Below are 26,323 nucleotides of genomic sequence, written 5' to 3'. Positions count from 1 at the left end.
CAAATCAGAAAGATAGGTAGGAGGAAGCCCATGTAATGCTTTGTAGGTTAGCAGTAAAACCTTGAAATCAGCCCTTGCCTTAACAGGAAGCCACTTTAGGGAGGCTAGCACTGGAGTAATATGCTCACATTACTTGGTTCTAGTCAGGATTCTAGCATCCGTATTTAGCACTAACTGAAGTTTATTTAGTGCTTTATCCTGGTAGCCGGAAAGTAGAGCATTGCAGTAGTCTAACCTAGAAGTAACAAAAGCATGGATTAATTTTTCTGCATCATTTTTGGACAGAAAGTTTCAGATTTTTGCAATGTTACATAGATTGAAAAAAGCTGTCCTTGAAACAGTAAGTAAGCATTTCACTGTTGTATTCGGCACACGTGACAAATAAACTTTGATTTGAATTGTACTGGTACCCCCTGTATATAGCCACAAGCAGACCACCAAAGTCCCTGTTTCCAAGAACACAAAGGAATCCTGCCTAAATGACTACTGACCCGTAGCACTCACATTTGCAGCCATGAAATGCTTGAAAGGCTGGTCATGCCTCACATCAACACCATTATCCCAGAAGCCCTAGACCCACTCAATTTGCATACCGCCCCAAAAGATCCACAGATGATGCAATCTTTATTGCACTCAACACTGCCCTTTCTCACCTGGACAAAAAGAACATCTACAGGAGAATGCCATTCATTGACTACAGCTCAGCGTTCAACACCATAGTGCCCTCAAAGCTCATCACTAAGCTAAGAACACTGGGACTAAACACCTCACTCTGCAACTGGATCCTGGACTTCCTGACGTGCCGCCCCCAGGTGGTAAGGGTAGATAACAACAATATATCTGCTACGCTGATTTTCAACACTGGGCCCCTCAGGGGTGTGTGCTCAGTCCCCTCCTGTACTCCCTCCTCACCCATGAGTGCATGGCCAAGCATGACTCCAACACCATCATTAAGTTTGCAGACGACACAACAGTGGTAGGCCTGATTACCGACAACGATAAGACAGCCAATAGGGAGGTCAGAGAACTGGTAGTGTGGTGCCAGGATAACAGCCTCTCCCTCAACGTGATCAGGACAAAGTAGATGATTGTGGAATACAGGGGAAGGAGGACCAAGCACGCCCCCATTCTCATCGACGGGTCTGTAGTGGAGCAGGTTGAGAGCTTCAAGTTCCTTGGTGTCCTCTTTACCAACAAACTATCATTGTCCAAACACACCAAGACAGTCATGAAGAGGGCATGACAACACTTATTTGGCATGGGTCCTCATAGCCTCAAAATGTTCTACAGCTGCACCATTGAGACCATCCTGACTTGTTGCTTCACTGCCTGGTATTGCAACTGCTCGGCCTTCGACCGCAAGGCACAACAGAGGGTAGTGAGTATGAACCAGTACATCACTGGGGCCAATCTTCCTGCCATCAAGGACCTCTATACCAGGCGGTGTCAGAGGGAGGTCCTAAAATTGGCAACGACTTAAGCCACCCAGTCATAGACTTTTCTCTCTGCTACCGCACGGCATAGTCACTTTACCTCTACCTTCATGTACATATTACCTAAATTACCTCGACTAACCTGTGCCCCTGCACATTGACTCTGTACCGGTTTCCCCTTTTGTCACCCCCTGACCATAGTTTGCTTTGTATGTTTCTATGTTTTGTTTGGTCAGGGTGTGATCTGAGTGGGCATTCTATGTTGTGTGTCTAGTTTGTCTGTTTCTGTGTTTGGCCTGATATGGTTCTCAATCAGAGGCAGGTGTTAGTCATTGTCTCTGATTGGGAACCATATTTAGGTAGCCTGTTTGTTGTTGGGTTTTGTGGGTGATTGTCTCCTGTGTCAGTGTTTGTACCACACGGGACTGTTTCGGGTTTTCACATTTATTGTTTTGTAGTTTGTTCATGTATAGTTTTTCTTATTAAAAAACCATGAACTTCAACCACATTGGTCCGCCTCTCCTTCGACGGAAGAACCCCGTTACACCTTTGTTATGTTTCTTGTTTAGGTTGGTCAGGGCGTGAGTTGGGGTGGGCATTCTATGTGGTGTTCTACTTTTGGTTTTCTATGTGTTTGGCCTGGTATGGTTCTCAATCAGAGGCAGCTGTCAATCGTTGTCTCTGATTGAGAACCATACTTAGGTAGCCTGTTTTTCCCACTTGATTTGTGGGTAGTTTTCTGTTTTGTGTGTTTGCACCTTACAGGACTGTTTCATTCACTCTCTTTGTTTTGTTATTCAGTGTTCAGTTGATTTATTCAATATTAACATGGACACATACCACGCTGCGCATTGGTCCGATCTTGACTACTCTTCCTCAGAGGACGAGGAGAACTGTTACACCTGTATATAACCTCTCTACTGTTATTTTATTGTTGCTCTTTAATTATTTGTTATTTTACAAATGTTCTTCTTTAAAGTTTATTTTAGAAAATACTTTCTTAATTTTGACTTGTTTTTTGTAAAACTGCATTGTTGGTTAAGGGCTTGTAAGTAAGCATTTCACTGTAAGGTCTACACCTGTTGTATTCACCTCATGTGACATACAATTTGATTTGTTAAGTGGTGGCGTCCCATGCTTTCAGCCTGTTGGCCTGAGGTAGGACTAAATATATTTAAATAGTGGAGTAGGTTGGTGTTTTTATTTTTTGATTTAAGTGAGTGTAGGGTTAGATGGTAGGGCATTTGTCTATTTATTTGTGTCTCTTTTTTTTTAAGCAAAGTATAAAGGAGTTATTCTCCAGTCTAGTAGGAGGCGGTAATGCAACATTTATTCGATGCCAACCGATGTTAAACCTCATTGAAGAAGAACGACCTTTTCGGTTGGACACCTTTACGCTTCGAACACACCGACTGTGTTTTGGCGTTTCGACACACCAGAAGTACATTCATTTCCAATGGAACGCTGCATTTGATTTGCAGCATTTATCGAATGTATGCATCAAATTGTATGCGTAGACTTGACAGAAAGTAGCAAATTATAAATGTAGATTATTTTTTTGCACACATATTCAGTAAAAATGTGCGATTACATAAAACGTTTTGATTGCATAATTTCTTCACATTTATTATTAATTTATTTACCAAGTATATTTATTCGATGACATCCACAAATTAATTGTGAGAGCCTATAATATAATTTCCCTCAAATGCAGTTTTCGAGCGAAATGCAATAATAAATAGTCAAGATAGCAGAGTTGGCTCTTTCAACAATGAGACCAACGTTGAGGAAGGTGGTCTTGATCGCACTGTTGGGCCGGGACCTGCCCCGCCGAAAGCGCAGGTCTGTGTGGATCCAGATATGGTTAAAGTCCCGAAAGCAGGCAGGGGAATTCCACTGTCTAATTCAAGAGCTTCGACTGTTTTGAGAGGAATTCCGAAATTACTTTCGTCTGGACCGAAGCCAGTTCGATCACCTGCTCCAGATGGTTGGAGCCAGGATCGCCCGGATGGATACCAACTACCGCGAGTCCATCAGCCCAGTTGAACGCCTGCCGATTTGTCTCCGGTAAGCTACATTCGATTACATTTTTAAAGCCGTTGATACCATAATTGATTGATATTTAACACACCGTTTTTATGTGCAACCTAGCTAGCTAAAGGGCTCTAGTTAATAGTCCCTATATGACATCAGATGCACTTTTACAGAATGTTCATTGGGACTATAACTTTTCCCAAAGTTGGTTTATAATCCTTTTTCAATTATGTAATGCTACCAAATGAAAAGAAAGGTGCCTTCTGCCCTGATGAAGGTAGGCTAGTCTTCCCCAGGACCCATTGTTGTTCAAGACAGTTAGTCATTCATTACATTCTTATTGGACTCACATACTCTTAGAGAAAAAGGTTCCAAAAGTGTCCTTCTGCTTTCCCCATAGGATAACCATTTTTGGTTCCATGTATAATACTTAATACATGGAACCCAATAGGGTTCTACTTGGAACCAAAAGGGGTACTACCTGGAACCTAAAAGGGATCTCCTATGGGGATAGCCAGAGAACCCTTTTAAGTAGATAGTGCCATTCTTTCTAAGAGTAGAGTTGGCCTGGGCTACAGTTGAATGATATAGTCATAGACTGAATTGTACTGTTTCAAGTCATTGTTAATGATGGTTGATGAGTATTACAATATAATTAGTAAAGCATAATAAACAGTAATGAGGTAGCTATATGAGTAGATATAATATGTGGGTGGAATTCAAGTTATACACAATATTGATCATTATTTTGAATTATATTTTAGATTCTTGGCGACAGGGGACTCCTACAGGACCATAGGATTCAGCTTCCGAGCTGGACGGTCCACGGTGGCAGGCATTGTCCCCTCTGTGGCGCATGCCATTTGGGACTGTCTGGTTGGTGAATACATGCCTGTCCCCAAGGAGGAAGACTGGAGGGCCATCGCTGCCGAGGTCCTGGAGAGGTGGAATTTCCCCAACTGTCTTGGCTCCATTGATGGGAAACATGTAGTAATCCAGGCTCCACCGTGCTCAGGTTCGCAGTTCTACAACTACAAGGGTACATATTCAGTTGTACTCTTGGCTGTAGTAGATGCCATCTACTGTTTCCGTGTTGTCGATGTTGGTGCTTACGGCAAGGGAAGTCATGGCGGGACCCTCCGGGACTCTGCCTCTGGCCAGGCACTTCAGGATGGCACCCTAGATATTCCACTACCTGCATCACTCCCTGGGGCTGAAGACCTGGGACCTGTTCCCCACGTCTTCGTCGGCGACGAGGCCTTCCCTTTAAGACCCAACCTCATGAGGCCCTACGCTGGACGCCAGCTGCCATTGCCAAAGCCATAAAGTTGTCCATAAAATTGCATTTTCCCCCCCAGATTACTTTATGTATGATTGTCTCTCTTCATTTGGAAGCTATATTTAAGTGAAATTTGTGAGTAAAGACCACACCTTAACCCCTTCCCTCTCCCATTAACGTCAGTATTATACACACCTGGCATGGTACATCAGGTGAGCAGGAGCACTAATTAAGGTTATACGACATACAGTTAGTATGATAACAAAGGGTAACCTAGGTAACCTAGGGTCCATACAGATAGTACAGTTTACCACCATGTTCACTGGCCTGACAAAATACAGGTGAAAAAAAAACGAATTAGGAAGAGAATGTGTTTTTACTTTCATCTTGTCTTAGATCAGCAAAGGTGTAGGGAAGAAATAAGCAGATTAAGTCTAAGTTAAATATTAATAAACAACTGACTATGAAAACATTATAATTGAATAAGTATTCAAGTACAGGAAAGAACATGACAGGTATGCGTGTTGTAAAAATGTTTCAAAAAATAAAACTATTGAAAGAGGTGTGTGCGTGCGTGCAATTTATTATTATTATTTTTTAAATAAATGTGTAGCCTGTAATCTGTAAGAGAACAGCAAGAGCATGTATTTTTGGCACAACTGCAGACCGATACAGGGACTACTCATAAAGTCTAGACGTAGTAGTGGAACTTCAGACATGGCCATAAAGAGAGAGAGGGCAGGGCACTGGAGATCTGAGCTACGAAGAGGTGTGTGTGTGTCTCAGTCTCTGAGAAAAAGGGAATAATATGTAGCCATAACACAGCTAAACAAACAAATGGCCCCTGGACGTCACGGACCAGTCGATGGAACATAACTTCACAAACAGTTTTAACACCCTGGTTTTCAAGTGGTTTTAAATGAAATAAATATATTGACCTTTAGTCTCGTAAGAGACCAAGAGCATCTGTGAAAACTCTGTATGAGTTTCAATTCAGAAATGTATGTAACACTAATAATGAATGCTATCCTAAGACTTTATAAACAAATTACTTTATGAATTGGCTGAATTTAAACAGAACTGACGTGTGTGAAAAGAAAGGTACAATGAGGGAGGTCAAAACAACAACCAGACAACTCCTCTCCTCTTCCTGTCCTTCCTGTGAGCTGGTCGGCTAAATTGACTCCATTTCTGAAAGGGAAGAGAAAAACAACACATACAAGCTTAACATAATATGACACCTTAAAAGGTGAGATTTATGTTAACTAAATACTGCTTGTATAGTGTAGTTAGTGGCATAAATATAGGAACAGTGTGGTAAAGTTGGTAATACTTGCTGTTTACTCATGGAATTTGTATTTCAGATCAAAAGATGAATATGACAGGCAGATATTTTGACAGCAAACTGTTTTAGGATATTTTCTAACGCAGAAACAACAGCTATACATTTGCCTCATATTAATACTTTGATCTGAAATACCAATTAACCTACATGACTATACTGTAAAAATGACCTACTTTACTTCACTGTCGCACACTTATGACACTACCTGTGATGTGGAGAGAAAAAACGTACCATTGAACTCGGCTTCAAAAAGCATTTTAACCTTGACTGCTGCTTTTCTTTGCTGAGGCAGCCTCTTCAGTGTTGGCACCAGGCTCATGGCAAAGAGGGTCTCTTCATCCTCCTTCCTGTGAGCATCAGGTTGGGCTGCATCCCTCTCGACGGCTTGGAGGAGCCTCTGCTGAAATGAGTTGAGTGGATCTGGAGGCTGGTACCTCCGATGACGCCTGGTGTGACGTTGTTCCTCATCGTTTCACTCTCTGTTTCTCTCCACGGCCACATCCTGTTCAACGAGGTCCTCAGCGGTCACTTCCGTGAGGTTCATAATAATCTCAGGTGGTCCTATATCCAGAGGTGCTTCCTCCATTTCAGCATCTTCCATGGCTGCACCGGTAGTGGTCATACTCGTGGATGATGTTGTAGAGGGTCGTTGAGGGTCTTGATGCACCGGTGGCGACAACACTTGTGGATGATGTAGTAGAGGGTCTGGCTGTAAAATTGCCACTCGTTGCCATAGGCACAATAAATGGATCCAGAAAAAAATGTGTCAGAAGTGCCAAGGCTGCTGACCTGAAGCTGCTGACCCAGACCTCTTGTCTTTCTCTGCCCTTCTCTCACTCTGATACCTGTCCCTGAGTCCTCCTCACTTCCTCCTACAGTATTCTTCTACATAGACATGAACATGATAAGCCAAACCATTACCTAGCCTAACTATAGTTATTAGATAGCTATCATGGACATGTCACCTACTGTACAGACACACACACACACACACACGGTTATCTGACCAAATGATCAGGGGTACAGTAATATCTACCATTTCTATTACTATTTATCTAGCATACACACTCACACTCTTTCAAACATGGTTATTTGGTAAAGGTATCAGGGGTAGTAACTAGCATCCTTTATTTGACTATTTATTTCACACACCTCATTGGCTAGGTTAGCTAGCTAGCTAACGCGAACTAGCCACATCTAGCACAAGCTCACTACTAAGCTGACCTGGCAATCCTACTATCGTGGACACTTGTCTCCAAGCAGCATTTTTTGTGTTTATGTAGCTGTCAGCTGCTGTGTCAAAAAGACACGGCTTTGAGGATACTGCGAAAATGATTCTCTCCTCCATGTGCACAACTACATGCGACCATTTGCAAAAGGTACCTGCATCAGTATAGTTGCCTAGCTGCGCAAAATGTGATGCAGCTGTGATGCAATGACGCAGTCGATTCGAAGCGAATAAGCGTTTTCCAACCAGAGCGTTTTCCTACCAGAGCGTTTTCCGGCAGCACAAACGGTGTCAGCTGCTTCAGCAGAAGAACTTACATTCAACAAAGGTTTGTGGCCTATTACATTTACTGTTGCATCTGTTTACCTCCATTATTACTGACCAATGTAGGACTGTTTGTTGATTTTTGTAATAAGGTGTAGGCTACTTTGCAAGACGTGAATAGTCTCCATCAAGGAGTAATGATTGCAGACCATTGCTCGAATAATTAGCATTGTATTCAACATACTTTAACATTCGATGTAGCTTAGCCTACATAACTGTCGTACATAAAACAATTTAATAGGTCCTCATTACAAAACGCCAATCTCAAAATGTAATGTAACGCTATTATCACATTTTACGTAGTGACCCTAGCAATGAGAAGAACAAAGCATGTTACGGACGCTGTGCTGTGTGATTCTACTCATCGTCCAGAGGGATACAGAAAGTAGGTTTCCGATTGATGTCATAAAATGCCATATTTTTGAGTGCATGTTTTTAATTCTCTTTTAATGTTGACACAATGCAAGGACAATAACAACCACAAAACCCCACCATTCAATTGCAGTCCTGGTACTTTTAGGGTACGTTAAGGCACACACACATTAGCTCAGTATGTTTACTATGTTTTTAAATCATTATGTTTACGATGTTTTTACCTCAGCATGTTTACGATGTTTTTAACTCAGTATGTTTACGATGTTTTTAACTCAGTATGTTTACGATGTTTTTACCTCAGCATGTTTTGAGACATGCTGAACATGCCCAAGTATCTAGGAATGTCTTGAATATCTTACTCTTGATTAAGTGTAAGAATAGAGTCAGGGCTTTTGGCTTATTATTCTAATAACATATTCACTAAGTATTTTCAGCCTAGACTGAACCCAGATCAGTATGTGCTTTAGCCATCTCCTCTGACTATGGCTGTCCAAATGGGGTTAGGGTCAAAGATTGAGCAATTGGCACATTTGTTGTTGCAATAGCCACATTTCAGCATCAATAGGATTTCATAGTTCATAAGCACAGCTAAATACTAATAATGTTCTTGTCTGTGTGTTTAGTTATCATCTCTGTTTATTAGAGTTCATAAGCATCTATTCTACAGGTCTCTTTTGGAATGTTTTTTAGGCTTGTGTTTTCTCTTCAGGTACACGTGTGATTGGAGGATGGAGGACTGTGTTACTGGGGGAGGATGTGGACTTATCCTGCAGACTGATAGAGACAGACGAGGAGCTTGAACAGATAACATGGCAGAAAAGTACTTTGGAAGGAACACAGAACCATAATTTTATGCTGATTAATCCCAAAGGGGTTAATAAATTCATTTCACCGAATGGATTGACAGGTAGAGTCCAGTTTATTGGGAATCCATCAGAAAACCTTGGATCTATTCGAATAACTGCTGTCAGACTGCTTGATGAAGGCACCTTCACATGTATCTTCAGTGTTTTCCCCAGTGGAGCATACAATACAGAGATACCTCTGACTGTGCTAGGTAAGAACTCTTCCTTCACTCTTTGATTCGCTGTTTCTACTTTTGAAATTCTAGAAAGACTGTGTGTGATAACCAACACTCGACAGCTAAAAAGTTGGTTGGTACATTTTGTATTTTTTTTACAAGATTTTATTTGATCTTTTATCAACAATACAACACATACAAACAACTACATCATACATACAAACATCTACAGCACACCCGCCAGACCCACTAGCCTCCACCCCTATTTTCAGCACACGTAACACCTTCTGCCACATGGCTTCAAACAGCACGATTTTGTTTCTCCGTCGCCCACGCTCTTTCAATTTTTTAAAATTAATAAAGCATTTGAACTTTCCATTTGGTAAAAAATGGAGCATTGTGTTATTTCCAGCTTTTGTGTGTATGTTTATTTATTTTTTTAAAGATTATTGATGAGAAGAGTATTGTCCTAACCCATCGGGTATCTCATTGCACCCTCATATGTCATGTCTTGAAATATACAGACGGACAAATTAATAGTATCTTTACATTGCAGTACCTCTGCATCTTTCCAACTCTGCCCATTACTTTTTAATTTTGTAACATTCCCAGAAAGCATGAATTATTGAGTCATTAGTATTTTTGCACTTCAGACATGACTGCCGTTTTGCGGTAGAATTTGTGAATTTTGTGACCTGTATTTAAATTCAAAAAAGAATTTATACTGGATTAAGCGTACATTTTTGTTAACTGTAATCTCGTTAGTTATGTTCCAACCTTCCCTCCATCTTGTGCCAATATCAGTTATTTTAAATCTTCCAAAAGTTTATATTGTCTGTTGAAAAGGCTCTCTGCAAGGATTTGTAAAGCTTACCAATCATATGAACATCCTTTTCTGACTCATAGGATTGATTCCCTCAAAATAGAGGGATTCCCTCAAAATATTTCTAATTGAAATGTTGCGAAATAGAACTTTTAAGTTGCATTTATTTTTAAATATCGACATTGGTCAACCCAAAATTGCTTTTTAAAGCGGCCATGGAAATGAATGTATTTCCTATTACCAAGTCATTTATGGTTTCTATGCCTTTAGTCTTCCATGCGGGGCTATTTATCGATGAATTCTGAAAAGCTACCCAAGGATTGTTCCATAAGATTGTGTTTCTGAAAAGGTATCTGTCAAGTTCTGACCCTAGTTCTTGTGTTATTTGTTTGTTTTGGTAGGTCAGGACGTGAGTTGGGTGGGCATTCTATGTTTTGTGTTTCTAGGTTGGTTTTCTGTGTTCGGCCTAGTATGGTTCTCAATCAGAGGCAGGTGTCGTTAGTTGTCTCTGATTGAGATTCATACTTAGGTAGCCTGGGTTTCACTGTTATTTTGTGGGTGATTGTTTCCGTGTCTGTGTTTTTCACCACACGGTACTGTTTCGGTTATCGTTTGTTTCGTTCGTTTATTATTTTTGTATTCATAGTGTTCAGTTTATGTTTTCTTAAATAAACAACCATGGACACTTCCACGCTGCGCATTGGTCCTCCGATCCTTCTCGCTTCTCCTCCTCAGACGAATCGGAGGACGAAAACCCTTACAGAATCACCCACCAACCAAGGACCAAGCTGCATGATAACGGGCAGCAGCAACAGCGGCCGAAGACACAAGACTCCTGGACGTGGGAGGAAATCCTACACGGGAGAGGACCCTGGGCAAAGCCAGGGGAATATAGCCACCCCAAAGTGCAGCAGGAGAAGCAGCATTAGCCAGCATCACAAGACTCATGGACATGGGAGGACGAGTTGGACGGAAAAGGACCCTGTGCATAGCCCAGTGCGGTACATTCCAGCTCCTCGTATCGGCCGGGCTAGAGTGGGCATCGAGCCAGGTAAGGTTGGGCAGGCTAGGTGCACAAGAGCTCCAGTGCACCTGCATGGTCCGGTCTATCCAGTACCACCTCCAGAGCCGCCAGAGCCTCCCGCCTGTCCAGCGCCGCCAGAGCCTCCCGCCTGTCCAGCGCCGCCAGAGTCTTCCTTCTCTCCAGAGCCGCCAGAGCCTCCCGCCTGTCCAGAGCCGCCAGGGTCTCCCGCCTGTCCAGAGCCGCCAGGGTCTCCCGCCTGTCCAGAGCCGCCAGGGTCTCCCGCCTGTCCAGAGCCGCCAGGGTCTCCCGCCTGTCCAGAGCCGCCAGGGTCTCCCGCCTGTCCAGAGCCGCCAGGGTCTCCCGCCTGTCCAGAGCCGCCAGGGTCTCCCGCCTGTCCAGAGCCGCCAGGGTCTCCCGCCTGTCCAGAGCCGCCAGGGTCTCCCGCCTGTCCAGAGCCGCCAGGGTCTCCCGCCTGTCCAGAGCCGCCAGGGTCTCCCGCCTGTCCAGAGCCGCCAGGGTCTCCCGCCTGTCCAGAGCCGCCAGGGTCTCCCGCCTGTCCAGAGCCGCCAGGGTCTCCCGCCTGTCCAGAGCCGCCAGGGTCTCCCGCCTGTCCAGAGCCGCCAGGGTCTCCCGCCTGTCCAGAGCCGCCAGGGTCTCCCGCCTGTCCAGAGCCGCCAGGGTCTCCCGCCTGTCCAGAGCCGCCAGGGTCTCCCGCCTGTCCAGAGCCGCCAGGGTCTCCCGCCTGTCCAGAGCCGCCAGGGTCTCCCGCCTGTCCAGAGCCGCCAGGGTCTCCCGCCTGTCCAGAGCCGCCAGAGCCGTCCTGAGCTACCCCTCAGTCCGGAGGAATTTGTTTGTTTTGGTTGGTCAGGACGTGAGTTGGATGGGCATTCTATGTTTTGTGTTTCTAGGTTGGTTTTCTGTGTTCGGCCTAGTGTGGTTCTCAATCAGAGGCAGGTGTCGTTAGTTGTCTCTGATTGAGATTCATACTTAGGTAGCCTGGGTTTCACTGTTGTTTTGTGGGTGATTGTTTCTGTGTCTGTGTTTTTCACCACACGGTACTGTTTCGGTTTTCGTTCGTTTCACATTTATTATTTTTGTATTCATAGTGTTCAGTTTGTTTTCTTAAATAAACAACCATGGACACTTCCCACCCTGCGCATTGGTCCTCCGATCCTTTTCGCTTCTCCTCCTCAGATGAAGAGGAGGAGGAAAACCCTTACAGTATCCAGCATTGTTCCATAAGTTTGTGTTTTTAGGGAGTGATATTGGTTCTTGAAAAATGTTTCACTTTTTTTCATATTCTTAACTATGAAGTTGTTAATGTTCTTAGCTTTAGCCTTTGCAAATAGACCCGTGAAAATATTCTGTTGATGAACATGTGCATCTTCAATATGTAGCCAACCCATTGTTCCTCTTTAGTGCATTTATATGTCGCAAGTAAAAGCCTTGTCTAGCGTGCTGATACAATTCCAAGTCTGGAAGGTTAAAGCAACCCTCAGACTTAGGAAGATGTAAAACTTTCCTTTCTATTCTTCAAATTTTATTTGCCCATATAAAGTCTGGTATTACAGAGTATACTTTTTACATAAATAAATACAAAAATGGCAGCCATTTCATTCTAAAGAGGCAGGTTCATTATTCAAATGAAGCAAGAGTCAGAGACCTCATCTACAGGTTTTAAATTGCTATGGAAAATCCATCTTCTCTACACTTAGAAATAATAGTTCCAAAGGAGTTCTTTCCAGAGGGATAGGATTCTACATTTAACCTTATCTTAACAGTTTTTGGTAGAAAGGGTTCTTTAATGATTCCTTGGAAGGCAATAAGGACTCTTTGGAAGGCAAGAAAGGACATGGAACCCTACTGAATTTTTATAAGACTTTCATTGTATTATTATAATGTTTTTTAAACTTTAACATCAGGAGTTCCAGTAATCTGATGAATTTCAAAACATGTTTTAAACTGTACGTACAGTATATGGCAATATTTGTACATACAATCTGTGCCTTTACTACTATAGCCCATAGAAACACATTCACTAATGGTAAAAAAGACAGTCAAAGAATATATCTGGAAGATTTGAGAAAGCTCAGGAAATACAGTGCCTTGCGAAAGTATTCGGCCCCCTTGAACTTTGCGACCTTTTGCCACATTTCAGGCTTCAAACATAAAGATATAAAACTGTATTTTTTTTGTGAAGAATCAACAACAAGTGGGACACAATCATGAAGTGGAACGACATTTATTGGATATTTCAAACTTTTTTAACAAATCAAAAACTGAAAAATTGGGCGTGCAAAATTATTCAGCCCCTTTACTTTCAGTGCAGCAAACTCTCTCCAGAAGTTCAGTGAGGATCTCTGAATGATCCAATGTTGACCTAAATGACTAATGATGATGAATACAATCCACCTGTGTGTAATCAAGTCTCCGTATAAATGCACCTGCACTGTGATAGTCTCAGAGGTCTGTTAAAAGCGCAGAGCATCATGAAGAACAAGGAACACACCAGGCAGGTCCGAGATACTGTTGTGAAGAAGTTTAAAGCTGGATTTTGATACAAAAAGATTTCCCAAGCTTTAAACATCCCAAGGAGCACTGTGCAAGCGATAATATTGAAATGGAAGGAGTATCAGACCACTGCAAATCTACCAAGACCTGGCCGTCCCTCTAAACTTTCAGCTCATACAAGGAGAAGACTGATCAGAGATGCAGCCAAGAGGCCCATGATCACTCTGGATGAACAAATCTGGCCTTTATGGAAGAGTGGCAAGAAGAAAGCCATTTCTTAAAGATATCCATAAAAAGTGTTGTTTAAAGTTTGCCACAAGCCACCTGGGAGACACACCAAACGTGGAAGAAGGTGCTCTGGTCAGATGAAACCAAAATTGAACTTTTTGGCAACAATGCAAAGCTCATCAGCCTGAACACACCATCCCCACTGTCAAACATGGTGGTGGCAGCATCATGGTTTGGGCCTGCTTTTCTTCAGCAGGGACAGGGAAGATGGTTAAAATTGATGGGAAGATGGATGGAGCCAAATACAGGACCATTCTGGAAGAAAACCTGATGGAGTCTGCAAAAGACCTGAGACTGGGACGGAGATTTGTCTTCCAACAAGACAATGATCCAAAACATAAAGCAAAATCTACAATGGAATGGTTCAAAAATAAACATATCCAGGTGTTAGAATGGCCAAGTCAAAGTCCAGACCTGAATCAAATCGAGAATCTGTGGAAAGAACATGAAAACTGCTGTTCACAAATGCTCTCCATCCAACCTCACTGAGCTCGAGCTGTTTTGCAAGGAGGAATGGGAAAACATTTCAGTCTCTCGATGTGCAAAACTGATAGAGACAAGGGGGCTGAATAATTTTGCACGCCCAATTTTTCAGTTTTTGATATGTTAAAAAAGTTTGAAATATCCAATAAATGTCGTTCCACTTCATGATTGTGTCCCACTTGTTGTTGATTCTTCACAAAAAAATACAGTTTTATATCTTTATGTTTGAAGCCTGAAATGTGGCAAAAGGTCGCAAAGTTCAAGGGGCCCGAATACTTTCGCAAGGCACTGTATATTTCTATTTGTTAACACTTTCTGAAGACACTGTGTATATATATTATTTCTGGTGTAGAGTAAAACACTCAACCACGCCCATCATTATTATATTTCTCAGCGTGCTCTATTGGAGGTAGATTTTTTATTTATTTCAATATCTGTGTTTTTGCAAGTCCAGTGATTAGTATATTAATATTATGCTACACTAAGATAAATAACATGTATTTTTCAAAACTAATCCAATCTGTTACAAATTGGATTTATTGCACCCATTACTGAGAAAGTTATTCCAGTTCAGATGATTTAGGTAGTCTTATTTATCAGTTTACCCTGGCAGTCATTCTGAATGCAATTTGGATTTATTGCACCCATTACTGAGAAAGTTATTCCAGTTCAGATGATTTAGGTAGTCTTATTTATCAGTCTACCCTGGCAGTCATTCTGAATGCAAGTTGCGGGTGATTTAAAAGTTGCAATTGTTTTACATCCTCAGTGGCTGGACTCCAATAGCAATTACACATTACTTTCCAAGCCAGCATAATGTGACTTGCAGGCCTGATGTGGCCTGTAAAGCATGAGTTTCCTTTTTAGGGTTTAACTAGGCACTCAAAGAAAGGCTTTATGATATATACTGTATGTAATGCATTGGTATAAAGAGTTTAATTTTAAAGGCTAATAAGGTTGGTGGAACCGTTCATAGAGGGTTCTAGAAGGATTCCTTCAAAGATATAAGGGTTCTTGGGCGGCAGGTAGCCTAGCGGTTAGAGCATTGGGTCAGTAACCGAAAAGGTAGCTGGTTTGAATACCTGAGCCAACAAAGTGAAAAATCTGTTGATGTGCGCTTGAGCAAGACACTTAACCCTAATTTCTAGTGGGCTGACCCTATAAAAAACAAATTTCACTGCACATCTGGTGTATGTGACAGTACATGAAATCAGCCTTCTATGGAAGCAGTCTACATAGAGGGTTGTAATCCTCTTCCAAGGGTTCTACCTAGCACCAAGAAGGGTTCCCATATGGGGACAAACCAAAAAACACTACTGTTGCATTTAGTGCCTTTTTCATAAGAGTGTATCCTCTTACTCAAGCTGTAACCAGGAGAGCACGGGCATTAATAGTTTACCTAATGGTGGAACAGATGTTGGAATATATACACCACTATATACAGCATCCATTAACGGCATAATCACTGGGCAGTGATTGCTTTTCAGTGGAACTGCTGAAAATGAGTAACAGCTTTAGTGGTGTGTGAAACTTAATACCTCAGGTGCAGGTACCTCTCATCAGGGTGAGCTAAAACCTATTAACTGGATTTGACCAAACCTACAATACAGTAAATGTATAGCTACTAATGATGTATATTGCAATTTTTATTTTATTTTTATTTCACCTTTATTTAACCAGGTAGGCTAGTTGAGAACAAGTTCTCATTTGCAACTGCGACCTGGCCAAGATAAAGCATAGCAGTGTGAGCATACAACAAAGAGTTACACATGGAGTAAACAATTAACAAGTCAATAACACAGTAGAAAACGAAGGGGGGGTCTATATACAATGTGTGCAAAAGGCATGAGGAGGTAGGCAAATAATTACAATTTTGCAGATTAACACTGGAGTGATAAAAGATCAGATGGTCATGTACAGGTAGAGATATTGGTGTGCAGAAGAGCAGAAAAGTAAATAAATAAAAACAGTATGGGGATGAGGTAGGTGAAAAGGGTGGGCTATTTACCAATAGACTATGTACAGCTGCAGCGATCGGTTAGCTGCTCAGATAGCTGATGTTTGAAGTTGGTGAGGGAGATAAAAGTCTCCAACTTCAGCGATTTTTGCAATTCGTTCCAGTCACAGGCAGCAGAGTACTGGAACGAAAGGCGGCCAAATGAGGTGTTGGCTTTAGGGATGATCAGTGAGATACACCTGCTGGAGCGCGTGCTACGGATGGGTGTTGCCATCGTGACCAGTGAGCTGAGATAAGGCGGAGCTTTACCTAGCATAGACTTGTAGATGACCTGGAGCCAGTGGGTCTGGCGACGAATATGTAGCGAGGGCCAGCCGACTAGAGCATACAAGTCGCAGTGGTGGGTAGTATAAGGTGCTTTAGTGACAAAACGGATGGCACTGTGATAGACTGCATCCAGTTTGCTGAGTAGAGTGTTGGAAGCCATTTTGTAGATGACATCGCCGAAGTCGAGGATCGGTAGGATAGTCAGTTTTACTAGGGTAAGCTTGGCGGCTTGAGTGAAGGAGGCTTTGTTGCGGAATTGGCCAGATAGAGAACATGAAAGGGTTCATTTAAAGTGTGTTGGTCATGTGACATGAGCATTTGAATAAGTTTCACATGACGGGCTGTGCGTGTGTGTTTGGTATTTTTTTCATGTATAGTTCCACATTTATAATAATTGACTTGTTCATGTTTTCTGTTCTCTGTTCGTTTGTGTTCTGGTCATAGTTCCTCCAGTAGTGAGTGTGACAGTTGATGTTGCTCCTGTCATTGGGGAGAATGAGGTTGTCTTGTCAACCTGCGTGGCTGCTGGTGCCAAGCCACAGGCAGAAGTGACATGGAAGACAGGTAAATTTGGCAGTTTGTTGAGGACGGTGACCAACTCCACCCAGCACACCAATGGCACCACCACAGTACTCAGCCACCTGCTCGGGGTACCAACCAAGGCAGCCAATCAGCAGCAGGTCCAGTGTGTGGTCAACCAGTCTGCCCTGGTAACAGAGAAGACCTACAACTACAGCATAAACATCCACTGTAAATATATTCTACTACCACTGTCCTACACTGAGGCACACAAGTGGTATTGACCTTAACCCGCTTTCATTGTACTGCTCTACTGTAAGTCATCTATCAAACTGAAATGAAGGAAGACCAGGTTCACAAGTGCTGCCTCATCTGTGGATTAAAGTTTCACCCCTGCCCACTGCTCAGAGTCTGTAGTGTCATTGTTATGGGTCTGTCTTGGTATGAGTGTGTAGGTCTATTTACATTCTATATCTGCAGTATCTGTAACCATTTCTCTCTCAGATCCACCTCAGTCAGTGAACATTACCCTTAGTGAGGCCTCTAAAGCCACAGTCTTCCTTTGTGTAGCAGACAGCAACCCACACCCCAACTACACCTGGAGCAGGTACTGACTCCTATGTAAACTAGTTCAAAACAGTTTAAATGTAAATGTTAGGTACACTTGTTTAAACATATGAAACAGATTAGCTTGCAGCTTCAGTATGTTCATATATTATGCTGGTAGTCAAATTATGCCTTTGCCTATCTCACACACACTCACACAAAGCCCTTCTCCTCCTCTCTCTCTCTCCCAGAGTGGTCCAGCCATGGCCTGGGTCTTCAGTGAGAGCTGAGGGAGACAAACTGCACCTCCTCAGTCTCAGCTCTGAGCTGAATGGTCTCTATGTCTGTCAGGCCTCCAACCCCTACGGGCGAGCCACTGGCTCCCTCAATGTACACATATCCTCTGGTGAGAAGCACCTGAGAGAGTGAGACACACACACACTATTCATGCTGGTCATAAGCAACTAGTTAACTAGTTGCTTATGCTGTTTTATAAGATGCTTATAGTTGTTTCTGATTTGATTGATTGATATATTGAATACTTTATTGTCCCATAGGGAATTTTGCCTGGCAAGAATATTGGCATTCCTGGCATACATAAAAAACACATATATGAGGTTGAGAAATGTGTTGTAGCATGGATAACAAAGTTGAGCCAGATGTTCACTTATCTTTCACTGCATGTGTTAATATCAGATGTATGGCCTCATTACCCTTTCTACGGGAAGGTACTGTATAACCATTACTAAGATGGTCATAATACACACATCTCTTACTGTATATGTACGTGTCTTATAACCTGGTATTATCTCTTTGTTTTCTGCAGGAAAGTTTTTGCATTGGAGCCATGATGGTTGCTTGGGCAACATGATTACATGTCATTATAAATACAGACTGTTTCTTATATTAACTGTATCTCCTCTCCTCACAGAGACCTCTGCTGCCTGTTGGGTTCTACTAGTTGTCATTCTCTGTCTGATTGTTGCTGCGGCTGCACTCATATGGTACTGGTGGAAATACGGACAGTTTCCTTGGTAATATCAACTATTGTAATATCATGAACTGATTTTGCATTGTGAAAAGAATGCATTTGCATTAGATGATCATATATTGATTTTGCTCAAGTTAATATATTTTATTTTCCTGGACTATATTTTCCAGGAGTTCATTCATGGCCAAGGCACCAGAACAGGTATGCTGTGAGTAGTTATAGATGTAGGATCTTAATTTGAGTCAGTTTGCTACAGCAGGAAAATAATCGTTCAATAACAGGAAATGTGAATTATTATGAAAATTATAATTCATAGACATTTTTGTAAGGGTTGACACATTTTTCATGAGGAAAATCTAATCTGGAATTTCAAAGTGGAAACTGCAAACTTTTGAAGATTTTTTAAACCTCAAATACACTACAAGTGTTAAATGTCCTACATTGCAGGGAAGTTTTCCAGTTCCCTCAACTGGGTGATCAAATTAAGTTGCTACATATGTATTTCACTGTCCTCCATTGTTTTGTGACTAAACTACGAATTAGGTTTCTCATTAGCCACTGGTTTCTATGTAATGATACTGTAATAATGTCTGTTTGATTCCAGACTGTATCGGTATCTTCCAAGACGAGGAGACATGACAAGGTTGAGGAAGGTGAAGATGACTCATTGACTGCAACTGTCCAAACCAGGAAGGAGCCTGAGGAAGAGGAAGAAGTATCATGATGTATGGAACAATATACCTTATTTGTTTTTTGGAAACATTTTATTTTTAATTTGTATTATTCCAAATGTTTTTCATGTTCGATAGATTGTCTGTTCATTAAGTATATTTATTGTGTTAGCTCGAAGAAATCGCGGACAGGTTTTAAGTGAATGCCAGAAAAATCTCATTCTCCAATGTTCTAACCATCTGCAAAGAATAGGCGCAGTGGTCTAAGGCACTAGAGATCCTGGTTCGAGTACAGGCTCTGTCGTGACCGGGAGAACCATGGGGTGGCGCACAATTGGCCGGGTTAGGGGAGGGTTTGGCTGGCAGGGATGTCCTTCTCCCATCGCGCTAGAATGACTCCTGTGGTGGGCTGGGAGCATGCACGCTGACACGGTCGCCAGGTGTACAGTGTTTCCTCTGACACATTGGTGTGGCTGGCTTCCGGGTAAAGCAGGCATTGTGTCAAGAAGCAGTGTGGCTTGGTTTTGTCGTGTTTCAGAGGATGCATGGCTCTTGGCCTTTGCCTCTCCCGAGTCCGTACGGGAGTTGCAGTGATGAGATAAGACTGTAACTACCAATTGGATACCACGGAATTGTGGAGAAAAAGGGGTCAATTTTTTATTTTTTATTATACAAAAATAAAGCACATTCTCAGAATAAGCACATTAAACACAATAAGGACATTCTCCAACCATTTAATGAACAATATCTTCTAGAACATTGGAAACCTCGACTCCATCACCTCTTTACCCAGTGCTGGTCCTCGTTTCAGATTTTTGTTCCCCTCTCGTGGACTCCGCCTTGCCGTGGTTGAGGGGCTTTGCTGCTTCAGCGGGAACAACAACTCTCCTGTACAGTATGAATGTACAGTATGTATGTACAGTGCTTTCAGAAAGTATTCATACCCCTTGACTTATTCCATATTTTGATGTGTTGCAGCCTGAATTTCAAATGGATAAAAAATATTTTTCCACACTCATCTACACATAATAACCCATAATGACAAATTGAAAAAAATTTTTTTAAATGTTGACACATTTATTGAAAATGAAATACCTAAATATCTAATTTACATAAGTAATCACACACATAAGTCAATACATGCTAGAATCACCTTTAGCAGTAAGTCTTTCTGGGTAAGTCTCTAAAAGCTTTGCACACCTGGATTGTACAATATTTGGACATTATTACAATTTTTTTAGCTCTGTCAAGTTGGTTGTTGATCATTGCTAGACAGCCATTTTCAAGTCTTGCCATAGATTTTCAAGCCAATTTAAGTAAAAAGTAGGCCACTCCCGAACATTTAGGGTCGTCTTTGTACGTAACTCCAATGTATATTTGGTCTTGTGTTTTAGGTTATTGTTCTGCTGTAATGGGAATTTGTCTCCCAGTATCTGGAAATCAGACTGAACCAGGTTTTTCTCTAGGACACTGCCTGTGCATAGCTCTATTCCATTTATTTTTATTTAAAAAAAACTCCTTCCGATGACAAGCATACCCATAACATGATGAAGCCACCACCATGCTTGAAAATACAGTATGAAGAGTGGTTCTCAGCGATGTTTTGTGTTGGATTTGCCAAAAAAACATAATACTTTGTATTCAGGACATAAAGTTAATTTCTTTTCACTTTAGGATGCACGTTTTGGAATATTTCTTTCTGTAGAAAGTTTCCTCCTTTTCACTCTGTCATTTAGGTTAGAATTGTGGAGTAACTGCAATGTTGTTGATCCATCCTCAGTTTTCTCCTATCACACCACTAAACTCTGTAACTGTTTCAAAAACACAATTGGTCTAATGATGAAATCCCTGAGCGGTTTCCTTCCTCGACTACGGCAACTGAGTTAGGAAGGACGCCTGTATCTTTGTAGTGACTGTGTATTGATACATCATCCTAAGTGTAATGAATAACTTCACCATGCTCAAAGGGATATTCAATGTGTCTGATTTTTTTTACCAGTCCACCAATAGGTGCCCTTCTTTGCAAGGCATTGGAAAACCTCCATGGTCTTTGTGGTTCAATCTGTGTTTGAAATGCACTGCTAGACTGAGGGACCTTATAGTAACTGTATGTGTGGAGTACAGAGATGAGGTAGTCATTTTATTTTATTTTATTAGGATCTCTTTTAGTCCCCATTTGGACTAATCTTCCAAGAGTCCTTAACATTATAAATACAATTTATAATACAAACACACTTTCACATATAACACACTATTACAAACATACATAATACACTAGCATAATGACCCAATAAATACTCAATCTAAAAAAATATTGATTCTTCATCTACTATAGTCCCACAACATTTCTATATACTATATTTAAATAGTTTTTAAATAATGTTTAAGCTTATATATTGAAAGGTTTCTAGTTTGCTCAGTTAATTTATTCAATTTCTTTATTGCTCTAAATCGAAATGTTATTTTGCCCATTTCTTTTTTCTGTCTGGATAACGCATAGATGGTGGACAATCTATTCCTAGTATTTACGGAATGTCTGTCTCTTACCAACTGAATACCGTTGTGAATAGAACTTGGCCGTTTTAAATTATGTATATTATAAAATAAGATAAGCATGTTTTTTTCAATTATCTTGTCGATTGATGACCATCCAAGAACACTGCGCATGACTGCAACAGAAGAACCATATATCCGCCTTAAAACAATCCTTGCTGCTTTATTTTGTGCATTCTGCAGCCTCCTAACTTCACTAGATGATGCATTTCCCCAGACCACCGAACAATAGTTCACTTGACTCTCAACCAATCAATGCCTGTGTTATTTGCTGAAGGATTTTCCCTGGTAAATATTTAGCTATTCTTCTGATTATGCTGTTTTAATATTTTTTTTACATGGATTAGTTATTTGAGACGACCATGATAAGCAGTTGTCTAGCTGCACTCCCAGTAGTTTGGTTTCTGCCACTTCTTCCATTTGTACTCCTCCCATACTTAATTGTATCCCATGCTGTTTTGGCCTTTTCCTAGTTGAACAGACCAACATAACTTTGGTTTTCTTGGTGTTTAAAGCAAGTTTGTTTTGGCAAACCCATTTCCTGATAATCTCCAAATCTCCTTGCAAAGCTTGCTGTACCTGTTGAACCGATTGTCTTGCTGCATAAATTGTAGTATCATCTGCAAATATAGTAGCTTGAGTTTCAACCAAGGCATAGGGAAGGTCATTGGTGTATATTAAGTAGAGTGGCCCAAGGCAGCTGCCCTGCAGTATTCCACAGTTTAACACATTAGGGGAAGAAAATGAACCATTGATATAGGTGGACTGTTTCCTGTCAGTTAGATATGGCTGTACCCAATTCAATGCTACCTCCTTAAAACCATAATGCATTCATTTTGTCAAAATTATTTCATGATCCACTAAATCAAATGCTGCACTGAAATCTAAAAATACCATCAATCAAACCCTAACCCTATTTTTTGTAATCATATATCCACTTTGACATTATGGGGTATTATGTGTATTCTAGTGACACAACATCTAAATGTAATACATATTACATTCAGACTGTAACACAACTAAATGTAGAAAATGTCAAGGGGTGTGAATACTTTCTGAATGAACTGTACTGTAAGTGTTGAAGCCAACTAAAGGGAGCCCTGGTATAAGCTAAATGGCATATGTATAAAATGGAGAACCTTGTCTTTATATTATGCGGTTATGCTGTTTTGGTACAGGGAGCAGTTATACTGTAAAAGGAACCATGAAACCAAGTGATCCACTGGGAACAGCTGCCTTATGATCCACGCATTAACCCTATCCCTCATGAACCCTGTATTATTTGTTGTTTTAGATTAGTATTAGTGTAGCATGGCATTTTTGGCCACCAGTAGTTACTGTAGGTAGTTAGTAGTTACAATGCAAGTATTTACACTACATTAGTAGTTACAGTGCAAGTATTTTCACTACATTAGTAGATAGAATGCCAGTGGTTTACTACGTTAGTTGTCAAGTGTCACGTTCTGACCTTAGTTCCTTTTTTATGTCTCTGTGTTAGGTTGGTCAGGGCGTGAGTTGGGGCGGGTAGTCTATGTTATATTTCTATGTGTTTGGCCTAGTATGGTTCTCAATCAGAGGCAGGTGTCGTTTCTTGTCTCTGATTTGAGAATCATACTTAGGTAGCCTGTTTTCCCCATTTTGGTGGTGGGTGTTTAATTTCTGTTTAGTGTCTGTTCACCTGGCAGAACTGTTTCGTTTTCCCTTTGTTGTTATTTTTTGTAGTGTTCAGTTTTTCAATTAAAATATGACGAACACTTACCACGCTGCATTTTGGTCCTCCTCTCCTTCCACCAATGAGAATCGTTACATTAAGGCCTTGCTTTGGTTAGTGCACTGTAATGTCCTTGTTTTTCAGCCTTGGAAATAGGAACACACGGGGACAAGCTGTTGCTTGGAGTTGGCCTCTTATTAAGTTGAAACATGCTTAAAGAGGAACGTAGTCTGCACACCTGCCTTTTCTGAAAACAATAATGAGTGCCTTTTTTTAATCAACAATGAGAGACAGGAGTGTGGGTTTAGGGGTGGTGGGTGGTGTGTGTGTGTGTGTGTGTGTGTGTGTGTGTACAATACTAGTCTGTACATGTCTTTGTTAATTGTGCGGTTGCTAATTAAACATACACTGCCGTTGTCACATTTTTTGTCCATTAAAATAACATGAAAGTGATCAGAAATGCAGTGTAGACATTGTTAATGTTGTAAATGACTATTGCAGCTGGAAATTGCAGATTTTTAATGGAATATCTACATAGGCATACAGGGGCCCATTATCAGCAACCATCACCCCTGTGTTCCATTGGCAAGTTGTGTTAGCTAATCCAAGTTTATCATTTTAAAAGGCTAATTGATCATTAGAAACCCATTTTGCAATTATGTTAGCACAGCTAAAAACTGTGGTGCTGATTTAAAGAAGCAATAAAAATGGCCTTCTTTAGACAAGTTCAGTATCTGGAGCATCAGTGTTTATAGGTTTGATTACAGGCTCAAAATGGCCAGAATCAAATAACTTTCTAAATCAAATCAAATGTATTTGTCACATACACATGGTTAGCAGATGTTAATGCGAGTGTAGCGAAATGCTTGTGCTTCTAGTTCCGACAATGCAGTAATAACCAACGAGTAATCTAACTAACAATTCCAAAACTACTACCTTCTACACACAAGTGTAAAGAGATAAAGAATATGTACATAAAGATATATGAATGAGTGATGGTACAGAGCGGCATAGGCAAGATGCAGTAGATGGTATCGAGTACAGTATATACATATGAGATGAGTATGTAAACAAAGTGGCATAGTTTAAAGTGGCTAGTGATACATGTATTACATAAAGATGCAGTAGATGATAGAGTACAGTATATACGTATACAGTATACAGTAGATAAATAATGTAGGTTATGTAAACATGCCTCGTAGGCCAGCATCACGGAGTCGCCTCTTCACTGTTGACATTGAGACTGGTGTTTTGCGGGTACTATTTAATGAAGCTGCCAGTTGAGGACCTGTGAGGCGTCTGTTTCTCAAACTAGACACTAATGTACTTGTCCTCTTGCTCAGTTGTGTACCGGGGCCTCCCACTCCTCTTTCTATTGAAGTTAGAGAGAGATTGAGCTGTTCTGTAAAGGGAGTAGTACACAGCGTTGTACGTGATCTTCAGTTTCTTGCCAATTTCTCGTATGGAATAGCCTTAATTTCTCAGAACAAGAACAGACTGATGAGTTTCAGCAGAAACTGGGTCTATCCGACAGAGATGGCCGCCTCGCTTCGCGTTCCTAGGAAACTATGCAGTTTTTAGTTTTTTTACGTGTTATTTCTTACATTGGTACCCCAGGTCATCTTAGGTTTCATTACATACAGTCGAGAAGAACTACTGAAAATAAGAGCAGCGTCAACTCACCATCAGTACGACCAAGAATATGACTTTCACGAAGCGGATCCTGTGTTCTGCCTTTCACCCAGGACAACGGAATGGATCCCAGCCGGCGACCCAAAAAAACGACTTCGTAAAAGAGGGAAACGAAGCGGTCTTCTGGTCAGACTCCGGAGACGGGCACATCGCACACCACTCCCTAGCATACTTCTCGCCAATGTCCAGTCTCTTGACAACAAGGTTGATGAAATCCGAGCAAGGGTAGCATTCCAGAGGGACATCGGAGACTGTAACGTTCTTTGCTTCACGGAAATATGGCTCACTCGAGAGACGCAATCGGAGTCGGTGCAGCCAGCTGGTTTCTCCACGCATCGCGCCGAGAGAAACAAACATCTTTCTGGTAAGAAGAGGGGCGGGGGCGTATGGTTAACGAGACGTGGTGTGGTAAAAACAACATATAGGAAATCAAGTCCTTCTGTTCACCTGATTTAAAATTCCTCACAATCAAATGTCGACCGCATTATCTACCAAGGGAATTCTCTTCGATTATAATCACAGCCGTATATATTCCCCCCCAAGCAGACACATTGATGGCTCTGAACGAACTTTATTTGTCTCTTTGCAGACTGGAATCCACATATCCTGAGGCTGCATTCATTGTAGCTGGGGATTTTAACAAGGCTAATCTGAAAACAAGACTCCCTAAATTGTATCAGCATATCGATTGCTCAACCAGGGCTGGTAAAACCTTGGATCATTGCTATTCTAACTTCCGCGACGCATATAAGGCCCTCCTTTCGGAAAAGCTGATCACGACTCAATTTTGTTGCTCCCTGCCTACAGACAGAAGCTAAAACAAGAAGCTCCCGCGCTGAGGTCTGTTCAACGCTGGTCCGACCAATCTGATGCCACGTTCCAAGACTGCTTCCATCACGTGGACTGGGATATGTTTCGTATTGCGTCAAACAACAACATTGGCGAATACGCTGATTCGGTGAGCGAGTTCATTAGAACGTGCGTGGAAGATGTCGTTCCCATAGCAACAATTAAAACATTCCCAAACCTGAAACCGTGGATTGATGGCAGCATTCGCGTGAAACTGAAAGCGTGAACCACTGCTTTTAATCAGGGCAAGGTGACCGGAAACATGACCGAATACAAACAGTGTAGCTATTCCCTCCGCAAGGCAATCAAACAAGCTAAGCGTCAGTATAGAGACAAAGC

At 41.5% G+C, this 26,323-nt stretch overlaps 2 protein-coding genes across 5 annotated transcripts; both read left to right on the top strand.

The window, feature by feature from the left end:
* Positions 1–2,930: 2,930 nt before the first annotated feature.
* Positions 2,931–5,309, top strand: LOC109869752 (protein ALP1-like). The gene is made up of 2 exons (XM_020460017.2): positions 2,931–3,500; positions 4,232–5,309. Exons 1-2 carry the CDS (start codon positions 3,418–3,420, stop codon positions 4,791–4,793), a joined length of 645 nt encoding a protein of 214 aa, XP_020315606.1. The 5' UTR covers positions 2,931–3,417; the 3' UTR covers positions 4,794–5,309.
* A 2,221-nt stretch (positions 5,310–7,530) lies between these two features.
* LOC116352950 (nectin-3) lies at positions 7,531–23,863 on the top strand. 4 transcript variants are annotated; one of them, XM_031799594.1, is made up of 10 exons: positions 7,531–7,647; positions 7,947–8,028; positions 8,728–9,075; positions 16,897–17,202; positions 17,476–17,578; positions 17,769–17,923; positions 18,449–18,551; positions 18,679–18,709; positions 19,113–19,233; positions 19,991–21,143. In XM_031799594.1, exons 2-9 carry the CDS (start codon positions 7,974–7,976, stop codon positions 19,230–19,232), a joined length of 1,221 nt encoding a protein of 406 aa, XP_031655454.1. In that variant the 5' UTR covers positions 7,531–7,647; positions 7,947–7,973; the 3' UTR covers position 19,233; positions 19,991–21,143. The 4 variants fall into 4 exon arrangements, with proteins under 4 accessions (XP_031655454.1, XP_031655457.1, XP_031655443.1 ...); XM_031799597.1 differs by having other exon boundaries at positions 19,935–20,179; XM_031799583.1 differs by having other exon boundaries at positions 19,113–23,863.
* Positions 23,864–26,323: the final 2,460 nt, after the last annotated feature.

This window comes from Oncorhynchus kisutch, linkage group LG2, assembly GCF_002021735.2.
Source record: "Oncorhynchus kisutch isolate 150728-3 linkage group LG2, Okis_V2, whole genome shotgun sequence".
Classification (NCBI taxonomy): Eukaryota; Metazoa; Chordata; class Actinopteri; order Salmoniformes; family Salmonidae; genus Oncorhynchus; species Oncorhynchus kisutch.
The sequence above is the reverse complement of the archived record's forward strand: the minus strand, read 5'-3'. Positions and strand labels throughout refer to the sequence as shown.